Genomic DNA, 23106 nt, shown 5'->3' on the forward strand with positions numbered 1-23106 from the left:
TGCTGATTCTACATCACTGTCTGAGTCATCATTATCTCGTACAACCACAAACTGATCGTTAAAAACCACATTGACTGATTCCATAATAAGACCTGTACATCTGTTGTATACTCTAAATGCTGTACTACTTTCAACATAACCAAGAAACATGCCTTCATCACTTCTAGAGTCGAATTTACCAAGATAATCCTTGTCATTTAAGATATAACATTTGCACCCAAAAACATGAAAGTAGCTCAGATTTGGTGTTTTGCCTTTCCATAACTCATAAGACGTCTTTGTCATATCTCTTCGTACATAGACTTTGTTAACTATATAGCATGCTGTGTTCAAAGCTTTAGCCCATAATTTCTTAGGAACCTGGTTTCCATGAATCATTGCCCTTGCCATTTCCTGAAGAGTTCTATTCTTTCTTTCTACCATCCTATTCTGTTGTGGAGTTCTTGGTGCTGAGAATTGATGTGCAATCCCATGTTGTTCACAAAATTCCTTCATAGCCTCATTTTGAAATTCTCCACCATGATCACTTCGTATTTTCTTGATTCCTCCACGTTCATTAAAGCTAAAATCTTGAAGCTGTCTATAGTATCTGACTTCTCACAGATGAAACGAACCCAAGTGTATCTGGAATAATCATCAACTAGTACAAACACATACTTCTTTCCAGCTAAGCTTTCCACCTGCATTGGTCCCATCAAATCCATATGAATCAGATCCATAACCGAATTTGACTGAACATCTGGAACCTTTTTGTGCTGAATCTTGACTTGTTTTTCCTGATTACACGGTCCACACACCATATTGTCTTCACCTTTAAACTTAGGTACTCCTCGAATTATCTCTTTATTCACGAGTGTAGTAAGATTTCTTGTATTCATATGACCAAGTCGTTGATGCCAGAGATCTATACTCCCTTGAGCACTGTAGCATTTGATTGAATGTTTCTCCCACATGTAACAATTATTTCTAGATCTCACACCATATAACTTGACATTACCTGATTCATCCAATGCTTTGCAATCAACCTTTGTAAATAAGACTGACAATCCTTCATCACAGAGTTGACTAATACATATCAGGTTGGCACGCAATCCCTGAACTAGATAGACATTCTCAAGCTGTGGAAGCTCTGTATCACGTGTTATACCTTTGCCTTGTATGAAACCATGACTTCCATCTCCAAATGTTACTGTACCTCCTTTCAATTTCTTAATATTCTGTAGATTACTCTTGGTTCCAGTCATATGTCTTGAACAACCGCTATAAAAAAACCAAGGCTCTGTGTCTTCTTGTTCTTCAGTAATCATAGCCATATTGCAACTTGGTTCCGTTTCTTCTTGTTCTTCAGTAATCATGACCATATTGCATCTAAACCCTGATCCATAAGCTGCCATTGATCCTGATTGATATAGGTCAGCTTTCTTCATCCAAACTTGTCTTTTAACTCCATTCCAGAAGAATTTTCCTTGTTGCTTTAAGATACAGACCTTCTGCCAGAATTTGTAGCAAAACCGTTTGTAGTGACCATTTTTTCCACAAAAATAACAACTCAAAGATCCATTAGAACCACCAGTAGATGCTTCCTTCTCAGATTGATAGGCTCCAGCAGATACAAATTTGGTTGTCTGTGATTTAGTTCCCTTGTTCTCATTAAAGCCTAATCCTCTATGAGTCTTCTCAGTTCTCCTATAGATCAAAATCTTGTCAAGTTGCTTTGTTCCTGCAAACATATGAATCATCCTATGTTGTTGATCTAATTCAGATTGTAGTTCTACGGATTTTTTCTTTTCTTTAAGTAGCTCTTCTTCAAGCTTGTCCGCTTTCGCCGATAAGACCAACTTCTCTTTCATCAGATCTAGCGAATCTTTAGCAAGCTTTTTCTCGTCCACCAACTCATTCTGTAAAGACATAACAAGTGCTTCTAAACGAAGTTTTTCATTTATCAATCCTTGATTTTCCTTTCCTAGAGAAATAAGTGTATTTCGCACTTCTTTGTAACTCTGAACAATGTCAAGAACTTCTTCTCCATCTGATTCTGAATCAGTTACCTCTTCCCCATTCTCAAATTCAGTGATTCCCACCATAGCCACTAAATTAATGAGCTCTTCTTCGCTGCTGCTATCACTATCTGATTCATTCTCCATGCTAATCATAGACTTTTCTTTCTTGGCTTTAGAGTTACTCACACATTCCTCATGTGTGTGTCCAGTCCCTTTATAGATTGTGCACTTTGCATCTCGCAACTTGATTTTTGGGCACTCTCGAATAAAATGACCATATCCCTTACATTCGTGACACTGGATATCAGCCTTTTTGTCTTCACTTGTCTTCTTGAATGAATTACTCTTCTTTTGACCTTGACCTTGTTCTATCCTTCTTAAAGCTCGATCAAATATTCTTACCAACAGGCTCACAACATCTTCTTCTCCTTGATCAGTTATTTCTTTGCTAACTACTAGAGCTATTCCTTTTGGTTTCTTAATTCCATTAAGTTCCATCTCGTGTGCCTATAGCATTCCGACCACTTCACCATAACTGAGATTGTCTAAATCTTGAGAGACCGTTAAAGCTGTTTTGTATCCCATGAACCTTGATGGAAGACACCTTAAAAACTTTTTGACTAACTTCTGATTCTTATAAGTCTTCCCAAGAGTTAAGGCTTCTTGTGCTAGAGAACTCAACTTTGAACTAAAGTCTGAAATCGATTCATGCTCCTCCATCCTTAGATTCTCAAATCTAGAGGCCAACATATCCTTTCTTGAACTCTGCACTTTTGTTGTACCTTCATAATGAATTTGAAGGATATCTCATGCTTCTTTAGCAGTTTCACATCCCTGAATCAACTCAAACTGTTTTCTCCAAACACTGCAATGAATAGCACTTAACGCTCTTGAGTTGTACTTTTATCTCTTTTGTTCTTCATCAGTCCAGTCTGCCTCAGGTTTGGAAATTTTCTTGCCTGATTCATCCTTGATCGTCGGTTCCTCCCACTTTTCTAGAACAGTCTTCCAAGCAAGACGATCAATACCTCATATGGTGGATTTAATCCTTGACTTCCAAAACCCATAGTTTCCATCATCCAAGATGACTTTGTTGTTGTTGATCAGATCTCCGTAGCTCTCCATCTTGTCCGCAGAATCTCACCTGTAGTAATCCGAACAAGTGTTGCTCTGATACCAATTAAAAGTGTGAGAACTTATGATCTGAACAATGAAACAATGATTTCTTTAAAACCTCTTTTGATTAATAGAAAATCTGTTTACAAGTTTGTTCTAAACAATTTTCTAATCTCTCAAAACTTTCTTTAAAGAACCCTCACGCTCTCTCTAAGTTCTTAGCTCTTTTCTTTTCTTAAAGACTAAAACTTAGTAGCTAGGTTAACTTTATCTTGTTTGTGCTAAGGCTTACAATCAGCCTTCACACCCTATTTATAGAACTAGGCCTATGCCACACAATGGCAAACTACCTATTCTAATCCTAATAGGAATTGGACAATTTCCTTTTTTCTTTATCAATTAGGAAATTTCCCTCTTTCTTCATGTTTACATTCCTATTGTAAACATGAAGCTCTTTGATCTTGTAGAAGCTTCTTGGGCCTTCTAATCCTGTGTAAATCTTCTTGTACCAGTGCTGAGTTCTTCTGAAGTAGTTCATCCTCTTGTTCAAATGTTGTATCTTGAGTTTGTGTTCCAGGCCTCATGTGTAAAATCAATGTAACACTTGTTTCTCGACGATGTTAGTGAAAAGTGGAAAGACCTGGCAACCGACACTACACAGGAGAGATTCTGAAGGTGTGTCGTTTTGTGGACAAAGTAGGGTTTTCTTTTGTCATTGAAAATATGAAGCTTTTTTTTACAAAAATGTTAAATATGGGTTATGTACCTTCACTTGCTATCATGGATGGTTGTTAATAATATTTTATTTTGTTCAATCACATTACTACTTCCTATTGTTACCTGCAGGATTCGCAGAAACAACAGAGAATTGAGCGTCTTTTCCAGCAATTTGGTATTAATTATAAAATGCATCATGTTCAAGGATTATGCGTTTTTACCACCAAGGTGACCATTTCAGTTATTTCATACTTTCAGTTCTAGCCTTATATGCTTGCTTTTGACATGTGTGGACTGGCATATATATGTGTGTGAAGTGTGAACAAACGCCTGCGCCAGTTGCTTTACTGATGTGTATCGTTCTGTTGTAATTACTAATGGACCTTGCTTTGATTTTGATAGACTAATAATGAATTCATGTGCAGTGGCTTTGATTTACTATTGCTTTGCTTTACTGAAGTTCATGAATTTGAGAAGCCAAATGATGAGCAGGCTCTAAAACTAATGAATCCATGTGCAGTGGCTGTTCTTGAGGAGTTTCAGGATATTGCCATGAATTGCCTTTGGCGTTGGTGATGAGTACAGGTCTGTAACTCTCGGCCGTTTAAATCAAGTTCATCGGACGAGCTGTTTGCTATCCAACATCCTGGATCATCTAGAGCTGACTGTGAGTATTGCGTCTGATACATTCACTTGGTTTGGAATTGGATGCTTGTTAAATCTGGAAAAGAAACAACTCAAGCCCAAGATTTTACTTGTTATATTTTTCTCTAGTTAATGGAAATAGAGCTGTATTTGGATTGTGTCGTGGGCCTAGCTAAGCCCATCTGTATGATCTTATTGAAATAAAATTGTGATTATAAAAAAAAGACAGCCAACCGCATTAAAATCTTAACACTAATTCACCGCAGAATAGATGTAATTGGCAAAACTAAATACAAATCTTTTTCCTTTTTTTTTTCTCGATAACAAATGAATTTCCTTTTTTAAACAGGAAAAATACCTGAAAACAAAAAGTTAAAGGCAAACGTGGCTCATCTCTATATATTATATAAGATACATACGTACATACCTCTAACCTCTCTGTCTACATTCCAGAGTCTCAAATCAAATCGAAAGAGAATGATGCAAAGTCCGCCAAAAACATCACAAGACCTTCAATCCTCGGCAATGATGATGATGATGATGGCTCCACCCTCTGCTACATCGACTACTCAACACTTGGTCTACGGCAATTCATCTGAAAACCCTAAAGAGAGTTCGGTCTCCACCACTCTCTGTTTGTCGTCTTGTGAACACCCTAAGAAGAGGAAGAGGAACCATGATGATCCGGCGGCCAAGGTTTCTTGCTCACCAAGCGACAACAACTACTTAACCAAAAAAGAAAGACAGACTAAGCGAATGAGAAATCTCTCGAGTGAAGAAGAAAGGGAAACGGACGAATGGTATGGTGTTTCAACAGAGCTAACACTCTTCAAAGATCCGTGGATCCTCAAGAAGGTACTAACCCCTAGCGATCTTGGCCCGCTTAGCCGTCTTCTTCTTCATACTCGCCCCATTGAGGACCACATCATCAAATACCTCAACAAGGATGACCAGATTAAGGTACACCAAGGGATAGGAATCACGGTCGATGTGTATGACCACGACACTGACTCGACGTTCCAGCTGCTTCTAAAGAGATGGACCACGTTGAATGGTTATGTTTTAAACGGTGGATGGCGTATGCATTTGGTTCGTAAGAGATGTTTGAGAAAAGGAGACGAAATTGGACTATTTTGGGATCGTTTTGCTTCGAGGCTCCACTTTCGTGTGCTTTCACGTGCAAAAGAACCCTAACTAGTGGAGCAATGAGCGCTGAGAGAGAGACGTCGAAAGAGATTCTTCTTTTTTTTTACTCTAAGTTTAGCATTAACATTCGCATAATGTTCATAACATGGATTAATTTTGATGCATTTGTTACCATTACCAGTTTTTCTACGTGAGCTAAATAAATTTGTTGGCTCGGATAATTGATTTTATATTTAGGAAAACATATCAAAACAATATATAAAATTTATTTTGTTTCGACTTTAAGTTTGATTGATGACTTTGGCAAAAATTAATTATTTTATGTTGTACATGATATATTTTATTATATTTTAGAAAATTTTCAAATATTGATGATGTTTTCGGCTTGAATGAAAAAATTCTTTAATATGAAATCAAACCAATGTAATAATACATCGAGCGCTATATAAATATTTAAACCAAACCAGATAATAATTATGTCTATAAATGTTTATTTAGTTGGGTCACACAAATTTAATAATAATTTTTTTTATCGAATAAACTAAATTAACATCATTAAAAATTATTTTTATAAAAAAATTAATACATAAAATTAAGATATGCAAAACATACACTTTTAAATTTAATGAATTATTTTAAATGATTTTTTTATCCACAACTGAACCAAATCCAAGTCGGAATTTTGTCATAATATAAGTTTGATCATCCAAGATCTAAAAAACTAGGAAAATTTTGAACCAAAAAGACTGAACATGCTACTTGTAAATTTGTATAGCTTACATGATATAATTTTTAAAAGTAAAAAGTTGGTTGCATGATCATAATAAAATAAGAAATATTGAATTAATTTAATATCTGAAAAATACATTTTTGAATGAATACTTGGAAACTCGAATTTACAAATATTAAATCTTAATATTGTTTTTATTTATCTGTTTTTAAAAATTTGGCTCTATTTGATTTTTATTAGGATTTATTTTACCTTCTACTAAAAGTTGAGAGATTAAAATTCCGACAAAGAAATAAAGATCTTTTATATGTTTTTGAAAAAGGTGAGGGTTTTCTTTTTACACATTTTAGGTATTTCAAATACAGTAGAACCTCTATAAATTAATACTCTTTAAATTAATACTCGCTATAAATTAATAAATTTTTCCAGTTCCGAGTTGGACCGGTGTAAAAAATGACACACTTCGATAAAATAATAAGATAATACTTTTTTCTGAAATCCAATGTAAAAATATAGTCCCATCAATATCATAAATTAATAATGATATAAACTATATATATATATATATATATATAGATATATCTAAGAAAATTTAGTGAAATATGGCTCTATTATTGTTTGTCTATTCTTGAATTTGCATTTTTGTTAAAACTCTTCTATAATCTTTCTCATTGCATCAAAAACTTTTTGTGTTGTTTTCTCAAATTGTATTCAAAAATTGTAAAGCGTCTTACACGCGATAGTTGCTTCTTTACGTGTAATTGGTTATAAGGATACTGTAATATCTTCTTTGACTTCATCATGAAAAATAGTAACAACAATTTTTTCTAAACTATAAACTTTTAAACATTTATCATTTTCACTTTCATAATCTAGTAAACTATTGACATCAATCATATTACGATAGCCAAAACTATAAATTAAGAAATATAAAAGTGTAACTTATAAAATATTCAAAACTATGAAAATAAAAATCTCTTCATAAATTAACATTTTATTAACATTTTATAAAATATTCAAAACTATTAATTTCATAGTTTTGAATATTTTATAAGTTACACTTTTATATTTCTTAATTTATAGTTTTGACTATCGTAATATGATTGATGTCAATAGTTTACTAGATTATGAAAGTGAAAATGATAAATGTTTAAATGATAAATGTTTAAAACCTCTATAAATTAATAAAATATCTTGGTCCCGACCTTATTAATTTAATGAGGTTTTACTCTACTATAGTTCAACTTCTCATTCCCCCAAAAAGAAGGAAAAAGCAAGTAATTCTTATTAATAAAAAGGCTTAAAACTACGTAACAGAATAATTATAAATTTACACATCTTAACATAATATATATTATACTGCCATAATTACCGCTACATTCTAATATTTAGTCAAAAAAATATTTAGGAAGTATAATAATTGTATACTAGTTTTTAAGTAATGAACTCAATGTCTTTATTTTTAGTTCAACACTCAATGTCTATATAAACATGAATTTGCAACAGGAAAACACTTCACAAAACTAATACATGATCGCCTCCTTATAAACGCATCACATCTTCGTGGCGTAGGTTGGCCCCTCATCCATTTTTTTATTCATTAATTTTATGCTAATATATTGTTTTTGATTGTGAATTATGAGTTTTATACATTAACCAAATTTCATATACCATAATATTTTGTCATCCAGCATATAGCATATTCGATTTTAGTAATATTCATATTGGGTTGCATATCAGATATCTAAAAGTTTAGTATATCTAGATTCAGAATAATTATGTCATAAACATTAGTATCGATATTTGTAAGAAATATTTAAATAATAATAGAGTTAAATTATATAAATTTTTATCATAGAATGTAATAGCAAATTTGTTTTTTCATCAACATTTTAAATCATAATATTAAGGTTATTCTAAAATACCACAAACTTATAAGACGGGATCCTGAACATGATTTTAAATTATTTCATATTGATCTGAATATATATATATATATATATATATATATATATATATCTTATTATAAATCTCGTATTTAGTAACAAATGATTTTTATTATAAAAATATACTGTGCATAATTTATTTTATTTAAAAAAAAAAAAGATTTTTGATCCAGCTATGCTTTGTTCAGGTTTTCACTTTTCTTCGATCATGGATAAGAGTTTCGTCACCCTGGATCTGTTTCCGTATGACAAGCCACATGACCCCAAGGTTGCTTGTGGACCAACAGCCAATAAGCAAGCCGAAGAGAAAATAAACCTGGCGAGGATGAGGTTTATGACGTATGAAGAAAGAAGAGAGGAGGCGCGGCACAATGTCTCAACAAAACTAACTCTCTACACCGATCCATGGCCATCAAGCAGGAAATAACCGAAAGCAATCATGGCTATATCAACAATATTTTTCTAACCGAAAGCTTTGTACGTAGCGACATTCTGAGGTATCTCCCTGTGTTTGAAGTACTCGAAGAAGGCCCTGGCTTAACAGTCGACGTGTATGATGACGACACTTCTACTATGCACATCGTGGTTCTTATGAAATGGCCCGACTATCCAAGCTATATTCTCCTCAATGGATGGCATAAAGATTTTGTGGTGAGAAGAGCTTTGAAGGCAGGCGATGTGGTTGGAATATATTGGGATCCTTATGGTTCTAAGCTTCATTTTTGTGTTCTTTCTCGTCCGACGATAAAAGCTAGCTCAGTTTCCGTACCAATGGGTTCAGCATCATTTACTCCTCGTCCTGCAGGTCCATAGGAGCTCGCTAGCTATGGAGGCAGACAGGCAGTCTCTGCAGAGAGATTCGTATTATCTTATTGTAATGGTCAAACAAATTAAAGTGATGTGGTTTATGTGGTGTTTATATGGTTTATGTTGAATCTAACAATGCTCTTATGTCTTAAGAATAAGCAATGAAACTATATTAATTTGTTACAGCGTCATACACAGAAAATATCCCACACTAAGAAGTAGAAACCCTCATATAACAATGGTAACATAGTAGAAATGTAGACCTTAAGGACCGCCAGGATCACGTACAAAAGAAAATATTACACGTTTTCTTGTGCTTTAGGATAACAAAAAGGTCAAGTTCGCAAAGTCATTGATTTGCTACATAACCAAAAAAAACCTGAATTCTTGCTACATATCGTCTTGACAGATTTACTAATTCTCGAGCATCAGTTTTCAATTTAAAACACAAAGAGAAGATATAAATAAATGTGAAAAAAGAAAAAAAAAAACGAGAATCGAACATACTCTTCTTGGACAAAAACCAGACCTAAATATAAAAAGTTACTCAGGTTTCAACTCTCCCACTTGCTATCAAACTACGAATCATAAAGATAAAACATGCAACTAACATCATAATTATCCGAAAGCGTAAACGTCACTATGTCTTGGGGGTCTGTATATCAGGAACTGTACCAGGTTTGAATCTGGATGCTTCATGCCTCGCCAGCTCAGGAGGCACCGAACTGTTTCTCTGAACAAGCATCTGCTTCAGATCATAGAAGACCTCGGTATCATGAAGAGTCAAGAACGAAGTCGCAACACCTCTCTTCCCAGCACGCCCTGTACGTCCGATACGATGTGTATACATCTCAATATGTTTAGGCATATCGTAGTTTATGACGTGAGCCACATCGGGAATATCAATTCCACGTGTAACAACATCTGTTGCAACAAGAACATTGTATATCTTTGCTCTGAAACCTTCTAAGCTGATTTCTCTCTGCTCTTGTGATTTCCCACCATGTAAGGTCGTTACAAAGTACCCAGCCATGTCCAGATTCTTAGCAATAATGTCTGCTTTTTTCTTGGTGTTAACAAACACAATGGCAGTCTTATCATCATCCAGTTCATCGAGCAGTGTCTGCAACCTGAAGAATTTTTCGGATTCTTTCATCATAATCACGTGTTGCGAAATCAAATCTGCAGTACCAATGGTGACGACAACAGGGTTCCTCAAGTACTTCCTAGCAAGCCGTTCTACCCCAGGAGGCATTGTAGCACTACTGAACATACATGTGGTTCTGTAAATTTTCTTTTCATCAAGCTCTTCTTCTTCGTTCTCGGGTTTCAAATTACTAGAAGGCATCGCATCTAACACACCTGAAACTTGCAGCTCGAAACCCATGTCTATTATCCGATCAGCCTCATCAAGAACCACATAGTTGCACTGGTTCAACACAACATACCGCCTCTCAAGGCAATCAATCAAACGACCCGGAGTGGCAATCACAATCTCACACCCTTGTGCTAGCTTCAACCCCTGTTCCTCAATCGACTGACCACCCACAATTTTAGTCACCCTAAACCCTAAATAATGGGCTAACTTAACAGTTTCCTCCTCAATTTGCTGAGCAAGCTCCCTAGTAGGGGCCATAACCAAAGCATAAGGTCCCTTAGTCTCATTCTCTTCAGTCATGGGTGGCAATCTAGATATGTAAGCTAACATAGGCAAAACAAAAGCAGCAGTCTTACCAGAACCAGTCTCTGCAATGCCGATAACATCACGCTGTTGCAGTCCAAGTGGTATAGCTGCCATTTGAATAGGAGACGGTTTCTTGTATCCAGCTCTCTCCACAGCTTTCAGAAGCTCAGAAGTAAGCTTGCTCTCTTCCCAGCTCCCCATAGGACGAGGAACCCTCGAACCCTTGTAAGAGATATTGAAATCTTCCCCGAAGATACGCCAATCCCTTTCAGTCATCTCCTCTAATCTCTTATCGCTCCAAGCTTTATCTCCCTTTTAACCCTAATTTCTCTCTTAGTTGTTAATTCTAGGGGTTTGGTTCTCATTGATGTCTCGAGAGGTTTTGAACCTTTTATATATAGAGAACTCTTATAATTAACCGACTAGAGATAATTTAAGTAAAAATAGCTAAACATAATAAAAAAGTAAAAATACCAAAAACAATAACTTAAACTAAAAGGAAACATAACAAATCGTGACTTTAGAAGCTTCTCAAGTCTTCTGGTTCTCTTACCATAGTTACGTATCATGTGGACATACGAAACATATGGTTGGTTTTTCGCTTTTGTCGCAAGACATAATTGATTTAGCTAAAGGTTTTTAAAACGACCTTTAGCTAACGAAACGGTGAAGATGGTGAAGAAACTCCAGGCTATGTTGGAGCAAGAGAAAAACCAGAGGAAGGCTCGAAGAGGAGGAGGATGCAGATTGAGATTGTTTATTGAGCGTTGGAGGAAGTTCTGGTGCGGAAGAGAGTCGTTATTGGAGTGGGACTGTGGGAGTCGTCGTTGTTGTTGCTGACACTCTCTTCCTCTTTACCCTCTCCTTAGAATATTACACATTCTCTAGTGCTTTAGGATAACGAAACGGGCAAGTTCGCAAAGTCATTGATTTGCACATTACCAAAAAAAAAAACTGAATGGTATCCTACTCGCTTAGCATATCGTCTTGATAGATACACTAATTCTCGTTGACCAAAAAAAAAAAAAGATACACTAATTCTCGAGCATCAATTTTCAATTTAAACATATAAATATAAATGTGAAAAAAAAAAAAAAAAAAAAACCAGAATCGAACATACTTTTCTTGAACAAAAACCAGTACTAAATATAAAAAGTTACTCAAGTTTCAACTTTCCCACTTGCTACTTGCTTCCTTGACTATCAAATAAAGATAAAACATGCGACTAACATTATCTGATAAGTTGCATCGGGTGTATGTGTATGTTAAACACATGCGAATAACAATTGTATATAAACAGAAAATAGGGATTAGAGGGAATTATGTTTGTTGTGAGAAAACAGATTGACGCATGTGTCATATGAGAGGGAGAGAGTTATGTCTAGTTGCGTCTAGAGTCTCTTGTTAACATTTGTATCGCTTATTCAGATAATAAAAGAAGGTTCTTTTCTTATCAATTGGTGCGTCGTGATCTCGGATTGAAGCAATCGCCAGGGAGTGAAGTTAGGGTTCGAGTAATTGGGAAATTTTTGTTTCTTCCGCAACGAACGAAGGAGCTTATCTTGAAGATGGTTATGGAGTTAGGGTTATCACTTGTTCGCGAATTGTCAGCAACAGAACAACAAGAAGCATCACTAGCCGATGTTTACGATCAATTGAGCGAGATGCGCAGTTCAGGAGCGAAGATGGAGACAAGAATCGATTCATTGGGTTCTCAGATGAGCTCCAAGATTGAGTCGTTAGCCAACGATATGAACATTCGCGATCAAAAATTGGAGGATCTTGGAAGGAAGCTGGATCTGGTCCTCAGTTTTTTACCCATAATTGAAACGGTCTGTGAGGTGGGTGCTTCAAGCCATTCTGCGCCACCACAATCATAAGATTGTCGCAATCAGGTACGTTTCCCAGTCTCGGAACCTTGCCATAGCAACATTAGGCCTGGTCTTAGAGAAAACTTGATCAAGAATGTAGAAATGACGGTCTTCGATGATATTGGGGTTTATGCTTGGGTTGCTCATGGAGCGATTTTTTTGTATTGGTGGATACAATGATGCGGAGAAGCTGGCATTGGTATCAGTGAGTTTAAGCGGAGAAGCTTTGAGCTGGTACAATTGGGTTGTTAATACAAGACAGTTTGAGAGTTGGTTGCAATTTAAGTCTAGCTTGATGCTGAGATTTGGGAATTTGAATATGCATGGTCCAAGTCAAAGCTTATTTTGCATCAAACAAACGGGAACAATAGCTGACTACATACAAAGATTTGAGGACCTTTCATCAAAAGTATCAGGTCTAGATGAACAAAAGCTGGAAGGGATATTTCTCATTGGTTTATCACAGGAAATGCAAGAACTCGTACACATGCAGAAACCGCACAACTTACCTGAGATGGTGGCTGAAGCAAGAGCCATGGAATCAAGAATTATGCATAGTGTTGTGCGGAAGGAACTGATGATAGCTAGTAAGGAGAATAAGGAGAATTTTAACTCTGAATACAGAGAGAATTCTCACTACAACTCTAATAGTTGGAAGACAAAATCCATTGGGACTGAAATCATACAGAGTTTGCAGAAACCAGTCAGCCGAGTAGAGTCCAGACCGAGAAGAAACAATACGAGTGCTGAACTAGACAAAAAAAAGAAGAAAATGGATATGTTTTAAGTGTGATGGTCCCTGGTCGAAGGAACACAAATGTCCAAACAAGGAACTGCGAATCATGACAGTGCTCAATGGCTATGAGGTAGTAGTATTGGATGTGAACAATGAAGCAGAGCTAATAGAGGAGCCTATAAGTGAGTGTATGGCTTTATCGTTTGCATCATTCAAAGGTATTTTGGGTCCAACAACTACAAAAGTAAGAGGATCAGTGGGCAGAGAGGATATCGTGATAATGTTAGACAGTGGTGTATCTCACAATTTTTATCACCAGCTGATGTGAAGAAACTGAGACTAAAATGCAAGGAGGATCCAAATTTGAATATTAAGCTGGGAACATGCATCATGGTGAATGGTTTAGGAGTATGTGAGAAGGTGACTTTTTCGACTCAAAATCTGGAATTTACCATAGATTTTATTATCCTTGAATTGGGTCAAATTGATGTCATCTTGGGAGTCTACTGGCTAAGAACTTTGGGAGATTGTAGAGTTAATTGGGAGAAGAATGAGATGTCATTTATTTACAATGGCAAAACAGTATATCTCAGAGGAGAATCTGACTTGGAGAATTCGACGATGTCCTTGAAATCGTTGTCGAGTGGGTTTAAAGTCAACAACAAGGGAGTAGATGTGGAGTTGTGTAATCAGCAGTTGATCCAAACCGAGAAACAACCATTAGACAGTGTTATCACAGTTTGACTGCGTATTTGAGATTCCCACAGCTCTACCACCTATTCGAGGAAGAGAACACTCAATCAATCTGACCCCAGGAACTAAAACGGTGAGTGTCAGACCATATCGTTATCCTCACGCACAAAAGGAAATAATGGAAAAAATGGTGAAAGAGATGCTAGACTCAGGCATAATCAGGCCAAGCCAGAGTCCCTTTTCCAGTCCAGTATTTTTGGTTTAGAAAAAAGACAATAGCTGGAGATTCTGTGTCGATTACAGAGCACTTAACCGAGTAACAGTTCCTAACAAGTTTCCAATACCGATGATTGACCAACTACTAGATGAGCTAAATGGATCTGTTCTGTTTTCGAAATTGGATTTGAGAGCCGGTTATCATCAGATTAGAATGAGAGAAGAAGATGTACCGAAAACTGCTTTCAGAACTCACGATGGACACTATGAGTTCCTTGTGATGCCATTTGGACTTACAAACGCACCAGCAACATTCTAAGCGCTAATGAATGAATTGTTCAGACCATTCCTCAGAAAGTTCATCCTAGTATTCTTAGACGACATTTTGATATATAGCTCGACAATGAAGCAACATGTTGAGCATTTGAGGATTGTCATGAAGATTCTAGAAGATAATCAGCTTTTTGCAAATAAGAAGAAGTGCATGTTTGGACAGAAGCAAGTGGATTACTTGGGACACATTATATCAAGTGAAGGCGTATCCACTGATCCAGCAAAAACAAAGGCTATGACTCTATGGGTGACACCTAAATCAGTGAAAGAATTGCGTTGGTTCTTAGGCCTCATAGGCTATTATAGAAGGTTTATAAAAGGCTATGGGGTGCTAGCAAGACCTTTGACAGAACTATTGAAGAAAGATAGCTTCGAGTGGAGTAAGGAAGCACAACTAGCTTTTGACACTTTAAAGAAAGCAATGTCTACAACACCTGTTCTGGCTTTACCCGACTTTACTGAAGTGTTTACGATGGAAGCTGATGCATCTGGGTATGGTTTGGGAGCAGTACTGATGCAAGGCAAGAGACCGATTGCATATTTTAGTCATGGGTTGTCTGTCAAGGAACAGTTGATACCGGTGTATGAAAGAGAGTTAATGGCTATAGTACTAGCAATACAAAAATGGAAACATTATCTCTTTGGGAGATATTTTGTGGTTCATACAGACCAGAAAAGTCTGAAATTTTTGCTAGATCAGAGAGAAGTGACGATGGACTATCAAAAGTGGCTGATTAAATTGTTGAACTATGATTTTGAAATCATATACAAACCTGAGTGGAAAATTCTGCAGCTGATGGGCTATCTCGAATGACGCAACCTCAAGGGATAATACCATCACCTGTTTTGCTTGCATTAACAGTTCCTACTACATTACAACTACAAGATATATACGAAGAGATTGACAAAGATAAGGATCTACAGGAAGTGATACAAGCGTATCAAGCAGACCAAACTGAACACAATGGCTACACTGTGAGGAATGGGAGATTATGGTTCAAGAACAGGTTAGTCTTACCTAAGACATCTAAGTCCATCCTTTTGATATTGGAGGAATATCATACGGGTATGTTAGGAGGCCACTCGGGGGTGCTTAAAAAGCTAAACGAATTCAGCAATCTTTTCGCTGGGAAGGGTTGATGAAAGATGTGCAGAAATTTGTGTCGGAGTGTGATGTCTGTCAGAGACAAAAATATTCTACACTTTCGCCAGCAGGATTGTTACAACCCCTACCGCTTCCTAAACAAGTTTGGGAGGATATCTCCATGGATATTGTGGAAGGACTTCCCCGTTCTCAAGGCAAGGATGTTATCTTGGTAGTAGTTGACAGATTGAGCAAGTATAGTCACTTTTTGAGCCTTAAACATCCATTCTCGGCTTTTGATGTGGAAAAATTATTCATCAAAGAGGTAGTGAGACTACACGGTTTTCTAGCATCTATAGTATCAGACAGAGGAAACACGTTTATCAGTGCTTTTTGGAAAGATTGTTTCAAGTTATTTGGTACTAAACTCAAATATAGCACCGCATTCCACCCTCAAACCGATGGACAAACAGAGGTATTGAACCGATGTTTGGAGACTTACTTAAGATGTTTTGCGTCTACACATCCTAAGACATGGCACCAGTATTTGACATGGGCAGAACTATGGTATAACTCTTCTTATCATACTGCATTGAAATGCACACCATTCAAAGTTCTTTATGGTCGTGACCCTCCTGCTATCTTACGATTTGAGGAAAATTCGACAAAGATATCAGAGTTAGAAGAGATGATGAAGGAGAGGGATTTAATGCTATCACAGATAAAAGATCACTTGATTCATGCACAACAGCTTATGAAGAACAATGCGGATAAACATAGGAGGGATATTGAACATGAAGTGGGGGATTGGGTGTTTTTGAAGTTACGGCCATATAGACAATAGTCAGTGGTTAAGAGAGCTTGTCAAAAGTTAGCAATGAAGTTTTATGGTCCTTATGAAATGATGGAGAGAATTGGTAAAGCTGCATATCGTTTGCACTTACCTACAGGGTCGAAGATACATTCGGTGTTTCATGTATCTCAACTAAAGAAAGTTCTGGGCGATCATCATCAAGTGATTCCCTTACCAGAGCTGTTGAACGAGAATGATGAGCTGATAGTGGAATCTGCTAATGTATTGGAGACTCGTTATAACGATAATGGCGTGTTGGAAGCATTGGTTCATTGGAAAGGCCTTCCGGATCATGAAGACACTTGGGAGATTGTTCGTGATTTACAAACACAGTTTTCAGACTTTTCGCTTGAGGACAAGCTGCATTTCGAAAGGGGGGGGGGTATTGATAAGCTGCATCGGGTGTATGTGAGAAGGGAAAAGACATCACGTGCGGAGTAAAGAGTTAAACACATGCGAATAACAATTGTATATAAACAGAAAATAGGGATTAGAGGGAATTATGTTTGTTGTGAGAAAACAGATTGACGCATGTGTCATCAGAGAGGGAGAGAGATATGTCTAGCTGCGCCTAGAGTCTCTTGTTAACACTTGTATCGCTTATTCAGATAATAAAATAAGGTTCTTTTCTTATCATCATCCCAAATGTTAAACGTCACCAGGAAATTTAAGAACAAATCCAGAAGAGCCTAGAGACTCAATTTATACAGACAGTGTCACTATCACTATGCCTTGGGGGTCTATCGGGAACCGTACCAGGTTTGAATCTGGATGCTTCATGCCTCGCCAGCTCAGGAGGCACCATACGGTTGCTATGAGCAAGCATATCTACTTCAGATCATATAGAAGACCTCGATATCATGAAGAGTCAAGAACAAAGTCGTAACACCACCTTTCCCAGCACGTCATGTACGTCTGATATAGTGTGTTATTAAGGAAAGAATATCATCATATCACATATGATTATTTCAAATCTCATATATTACTCAATATACATTAATTATATTATTCTATTTAATCCCTTTAATTATGTCTTTTGATTATAGTTTGTGCTTATATATATAAGTTATATCATTTCATTTGATTATACAACAACAATAATATATCATTTCATTTGATTATATTCTCTCTATATACATGATATCAGAGCCATAATAATCTAACGATCGGCTTCATTTATGTTTCTAAGCTACGTGCTTCTTTTGTTTATTTTTGTTTTTAAGCCAAATGCTTCCATATTCACGTTCATTGATATATCATGGTTTTTGTGGTTTTTAACCATGATATAAGTGTGCTTTTGAGTCTTTTGATTTGTTTTCTAGGATGTTGTTGAGTCTTGACAGATTTTTTAGGATTTTGGTATGGATGGAGCAAAGTGGAGCAATTTGGATCATTTTGGAGCATTAATCCGGGGAAATCAACTTGGATTCGATTCAGAGAGATGGTGTCGGTCGACACCCCTGTTAGCCGCAAGAAGACCCAAGTTTTGGAAGTTTTACAAATCTGTCCCAAAGTTTTCCATATTTGCATCATTAGTCCCTGAACATGTTTTAGGAATATAAGTAGATTTCTAGGTCATTGTTTAGACCTAAGTTTGATTCTAGCAAGTTTTATTTTCTGCAACCTCGAGAGATTTTTGAGAGCTTTTGGGAGAGAGAGATCTGAACTCCTTGTAGAGAGAAGAATTTTTAAACTCCCTTTTTACTCTTTTTATTGCTTATTATTCAGAATTATGTTTTGTTCTTCATTGAATATGTCTGAGTAGTTTGCTTGTTAGGTTCAGGATTTTTTACAAAGATTTTATGATTTATTAGATCTGTTTATTTATGATTCATTATCTTTCTAGATCTTCATCGTAGGTTGTTCTTCATATTAATCCTTGATTGGTCATCTAGAATTAATAACTTAGGAAAATAAACTGATATGAGAATATAATTGATTTTCCTGATAAAACCTTTTGATAATCAAAATTACTTCTTGCAAAGAGATTTGATTTAGTAATTGTGTGACAATCTAAACCTGGTTTCAAAGCTGATTTTTAACTTAGAATTATACAAAGATATTTGGATTTTCTGGTTTTAAATTTAGATAATATTTGCAGTGAGAACTGATTTATTTTACAAAAGAGTGTAGAGTTTTAGATCTGACTTTTAATTGCTTGAATCCTATTTAATTATTGATTTAGTATTTCACAATTTCCTGAGAAACTCCCTAGGCCTAACTTTTTAATCCCTTTAATTTTCACAAGCTTTTATTTAATATTTTGCATTGTTATTTTAATTCAAATTAATTTGTTTAGCTTAATTATTAAACTCTATAATTTATTGTGTAGACTTGAGTCTTTGTGGAATTCGACTCCTAAATACCACAGTGACTTCTTAATTTGAGAAAGTAGCTCTAGGGTTAAATTTGAGCATATCATTCATCATGAACCTCTGAATCTAAACCATCAAGTTTCTTTTTATTCATGTCTACCATCTTAGACCTTTGAATCTAAGTCAAATGTTTTTTCTTTTATAAATTTTTTTTATAGCAAAAAGTGTTTCTATCATTCAAGCTTATATCTCATAAACTTTTGAATCTAAGTCGAATTTCTTTTGAATATTTTTTAATAAAAAACAAAAGCAAAAAAAAACTAAAAAAAAAAAGAAAAGAAAATGAAGAAATTGGATCTACTTCTGCAACCACCGTTGATGCCGACCGCCTCAACATCACACAACTCGGCACCAGATCGAGTCTTTAGCAAATCTTGCTCAACAACAACAACTCATCTTCTCAATTCATAACAGGCTCTTTCTTAACACTTGGACTTGTCAATCTCAACTCTTACATCACCCATTGAGATTGAGAAAACGTATTAAAGAAAGAATATCATTATATCACTTATGATTATTCAAATCCCATGTACTACTCTAATATACATTAATTAATTATTCTATTTAATTTCTTTAATTATATCATTTGATTATGGTATGTACTTATATATAAGTTATATCATTCTATTTGATAATAGAACAACAATAATAATACAATCCTATTTTCTCTATTTTTTACATATACATCTTTATATGTTTAGGCACGTCGAAGTTTATGTTGAAACAAGAACGTTGTCTACTTGTTTTATCTCTTTTTTTCTCAGCTATTGTGATTCCCCACTCATGTAAGGTCGTGACATGTCACACAGTACCCAGCCATATCCAGATTTTTATTACAATAGAGTCTGTGTTTTTTTAGACCACCTGTATCTGTTGTTCAAAATAATACATTTTAAGTAATATTAAAATAATATTATATATTTATAAAATAATATTATATATTTAAATAATAAATTTGAAAAAAGAGTTAATTTATTAGAAATTGACATATTGACAAAAAAAACTAATGCATATCTGAAATCGATTCTCACGGATGTTGAGAGCAGAGATGTTTCTCAGTTTTTGTGTTTCTTTATTATTACTTTTTAATTATTAATTGACAGAATTTTTAAGAGAAACTGAGACCGGAGATGCTCTTATAAGTATGCTCTTTTTTCACTGACACAATGGATCGAACCTATATACTTGAAAACAACAAAAAAGCTACTTAGCCAGATTTTAGTCAATTTGAACCGTATAAGATCTGAAAAGATTTTGGTTTCAACAAGTTCGGTTCTGCCGGGTTACAAAACCTACCTACCTGATTTAAGCAAAAAAAACAAAAAATACATATACAAACCAAAAAGCATGGTCAAAACCACTTGAATGCGAACACAGCCGAGAACTATGGGTAATGTTTTGTATTAGTTTCATTTTTTGTGTGGATATCATATGGTTTCCGAGTTTTATCCGAACCAAACCAAGAACCATTTGGTACTTATGAAGTACTCAAAACCGAACTGAATTCCAAATTTTGTTTCGGTTTGGTTTTCATAAATATACCAGTGTTGTAAATCACTTGGAGTGGATCTCCATAACCGGCCCATTCATATGTCCAAGTCCATAAGGCCCATTGGCCACCTTCTCTATTCTAAGTCGGTTTAGGATCCTATTATGATAGGGCTTTGTAAACTACTATATAACGTACTCTTTATTCGATAAGATCAACAATACAAGAGAATACATCCTTCGAGTATCTCTACTTTCACAACACGTTGCACATCATCTCATGTTCGTTCGAAGCTCGGCGGTTGTTCAAACCCGTGACCAATACGTGATCGTTGCTTGTTTGTGACTAGTCCGAGGTTCGTGATCAAATTCAAGGTATATCCGAGGTCTTTAGCTCTCGGATCAATTCCAGTTAACCCCAAACGGTGGAAGGTAAACAATCAAACTTATCAAAACATATGTATCGAATCTGGGCTTAAATCCTATAAGAACCCTAGAATCTACAAGTAAACAATCAACAAACAAAACCCTAAGCTTTGAATTCCTAAAACCTTAAAACCCTAAAACTTTAAAAATCCGATTGCTTAGATTGTTTGCAATTAAATTTGATTATGACATATTTAAAATATGGTTGTTATTGATTGCTTGCTTGTTTAATCGATTGCATGAAAACCTTAGAACTTAAAACCTAAAATCGAAAAGAGAAAAATATTAAGCTGCTTGTTCTAAGTTTTAAATCCGATTGTTCTTGATTGTTTGTCTAAAATCAAAACCCTAAAATTAAATCTTAAAATCAGAAGTCTAGAGAAAATCTATCTCCTTAAAACTTTGTCATTATCCTATTTTAAAGAAAAAGGAAAATTTCTAAACTTGAAATTATGTGCATATTTTCCTGTTCATATATACTAGAATTAATCTAGGATTGTTTTTCATGCATATCAACCACGAAATTATGGATAAAGGCATGGCATGTTTCGGTCTCAAATACTGCATGGCCTAGTTTAAATTGATGGCATGGTTCGGTCTCAAATACCGCATGGCCTAAGACTAAAAAAAATGCATGGTTCGGTCTTACATACCGCATGCTAATGATCAGATGCATGTATTGTATTGTGTAGATGGCAAAGCTCAACAATCTCCAATATGTTGCCCTTAATGTCTCTGGAGACAATTACTTACAATGGGCATTGGATACTAAGATCAACCTGAAATCAAAAGACCTATGTGAATGCATTGAGGATAATAATGATTGCACTGAAAAGAGTAGATATAAGGCGATTTTTCATATACGCCATCATCTTGCTGAGAGTCTCAAGAACCAGTACCTTACCATAGAGAATCCTCTTGACCTTTGGACAGAGTTGAAAAACAGATATGGACACCAAAAGACGGTGCTCCTACCAAAGGCTCAATTCGATTGGAAAAACCTAAGGATTCAGGATTTTAAATCCGTGGATGAGTATAATTCATAGCTATTTAAGATAGTCTCGATCTTGAAATTATGTGGTAAGGAGGTTACTGAGGAGGACTTGCTAGAGAAGACATTCTCAACCTTTCACACTAATAACATACTACTTCAGCAACAGTATCGTGAAAAGGGTTTTAAGACATATGCAAGCCTCATCTCTTGTTTGCTACTTGCTGAGCAAAACAATGAGCTATTGTTGATGAATAGTGCAGTGAGGCCTCCTGGATCTACCCCATTACCAGAAGCCCACAAGGTTGACATGGCCAAGAAAGAGCCTAAAGAGCCCAAGAAAATTAAAGAGTCTAACTACGTCCATAGAGGCAAGTATCACGGCCGTGGCCGTGGTAGAGGACGTGGTGGTCGTGGCTATTACCAAGGAAACCAGTATGATGGTTATGGCTGTGGGAACCGATCCGACTTCGGTCGTGGTCGTGGTAGAGGCCGCAGAATTTTCAAACCGCAACATAAGACTAAATCGGTTGTCACCGATGTGGTATGGTAAATCATTGGGCTAAGACGTGCAGGACATCTAAGCATCTTATTGATCTCTATCAAGAGAGATTGAAAAAGAATCCAGAAGCTAACCTGGTTCATCTCGATGGTGAAGAAGATTTCGACCATGAGAATGATGACCAATTGGATTATGAAACTTCTGATTACCTAAGAGAGGATAATTAAATTTCACATTGGTTGTATTGATTTATTTTAATTATCTATGTTTTATAACTTTGAATTTTATTGGATTATAATTTTGGTTTAAATTTAATTATTTTATTTCCTTCAATATAAAATTGTTTTTTATTACTTTATGTTTAAAACAAAAAATTCTTGTCTATATTGAGAAATGGCTGAGGACAAGAATATAATTGTGGTGGATAGTGGATCAAGCCACACAATTTTGGTAGAGGCTAATATGGCAATGAACAAGATGTTCAATGAACAATTCACTTTATGGCATGACCGGCTTGGCCATCCGGGTTCGAACATGATGCGTAAGCTAATTATAAATTCAAATGGGCACACTCTAAAAGAGAGAAGAGTTATCCCTAAAAATCTAACATGTGTAGCATGTGCACAAGGGAAACTCATTATAAGGCCATCACCAATGAAAGTCACTAAAGAGACTTTAAACTTTCTGGAAATGATACAAGGAGATATATGTGGATCAATACATCCACCTTGTGGGACGTTTAGATAT

At 35.7% G+C, this 23106-nt stretch overlaps 2 protein-coding genes and 4 pseudogenes across 2 annotated transcripts; 4 read left to right on the top strand and 2 right to left on the bottom strand.

The window, feature by feature from the left end:
* Nucleotides 1-491: 491 nt before the first annotated feature.
* Nucleotides 492-2498, bottom strand: LOC147940804 (uncharacterized). The gene has a single exon (XM_087458277.1). It carries the CDS (start codon nucleotides 2496-2498, stop codon nucleotides 492-494), a length of 2007 nt encoding a protein of 668 aa, XP_087314403.1.
* Nucleotides 2499-5003: 2505 nt separating this feature from the next.
* Nucleotides 5004-5672, top strand: LOC104704280 (B3 domain-containing protein At2g33720 pseudogene; annotated as a pseudogene).
* A 3033-nt stretch (nucleotides 5673-8705) lies between these two features.
* On the top strand, nucleotides 8706-9113 carry LOC109125392 (B3 domain-containing protein At2g33720 pseudogene; annotated as a pseudogene).
* Nucleotides 9114-9673: 560 nt separating this feature from the next.
* Nucleotides 9674-11138, bottom strand: LOC104704282 (DEAD-box ATP-dependent RNA helicase 21 pseudogene; annotated as a pseudogene).
* A 5463-nt stretch (nucleotides 11139-16601) lies between these two features.
* On the top strand, nucleotides 16602-17018 carry LOC147940805 (uncharacterized). The gene has a single exon (XM_087458279.1). It carries the CDS (start codon nucleotides 16602-16604, stop codon nucleotides 17016-17018), a length of 417 nt encoding a protein of 138 aa, XP_087314405.1.
* Nucleotides 17019-21558: 4540 nt separating this feature from the next.
* Nucleotides 21559-22586, top strand: LOC147940806 (uncharacterized; annotated as a pseudogene).
* The last annotated feature ends 520 nt before the right edge of the window (nucleotides 22587-23106 follow it).

This window comes from Camelina sativa, chromosome 7 (assembly GCF_030686135.1).
Source record: "Camelina sativa cultivar CO46 ecotype springtype chromosome 7, ASM3068613v1".
Lineage (NCBI taxonomy): Eukaryota > Viridiplantae > Streptophyta > Magnoliopsida > Brassicales > Brassicaceae > Camelina > Camelina sativa.

Coding starts and splice junctions, on each gene's coding strand:
- LOC147940804 (XM_087458277.1), bottom strand. CDS start 2,498: ATGGAACTTAATGGAATTAAGAAACCAAAAGGAATAGCTCTAGTAGTT.
- LOC147940805 (XM_087458279.1), top strand. CDS start 16,602: ATGAAGTTTTATGGTCCTTATGAAATGATGGAGAGAATTGGTAAAGCT.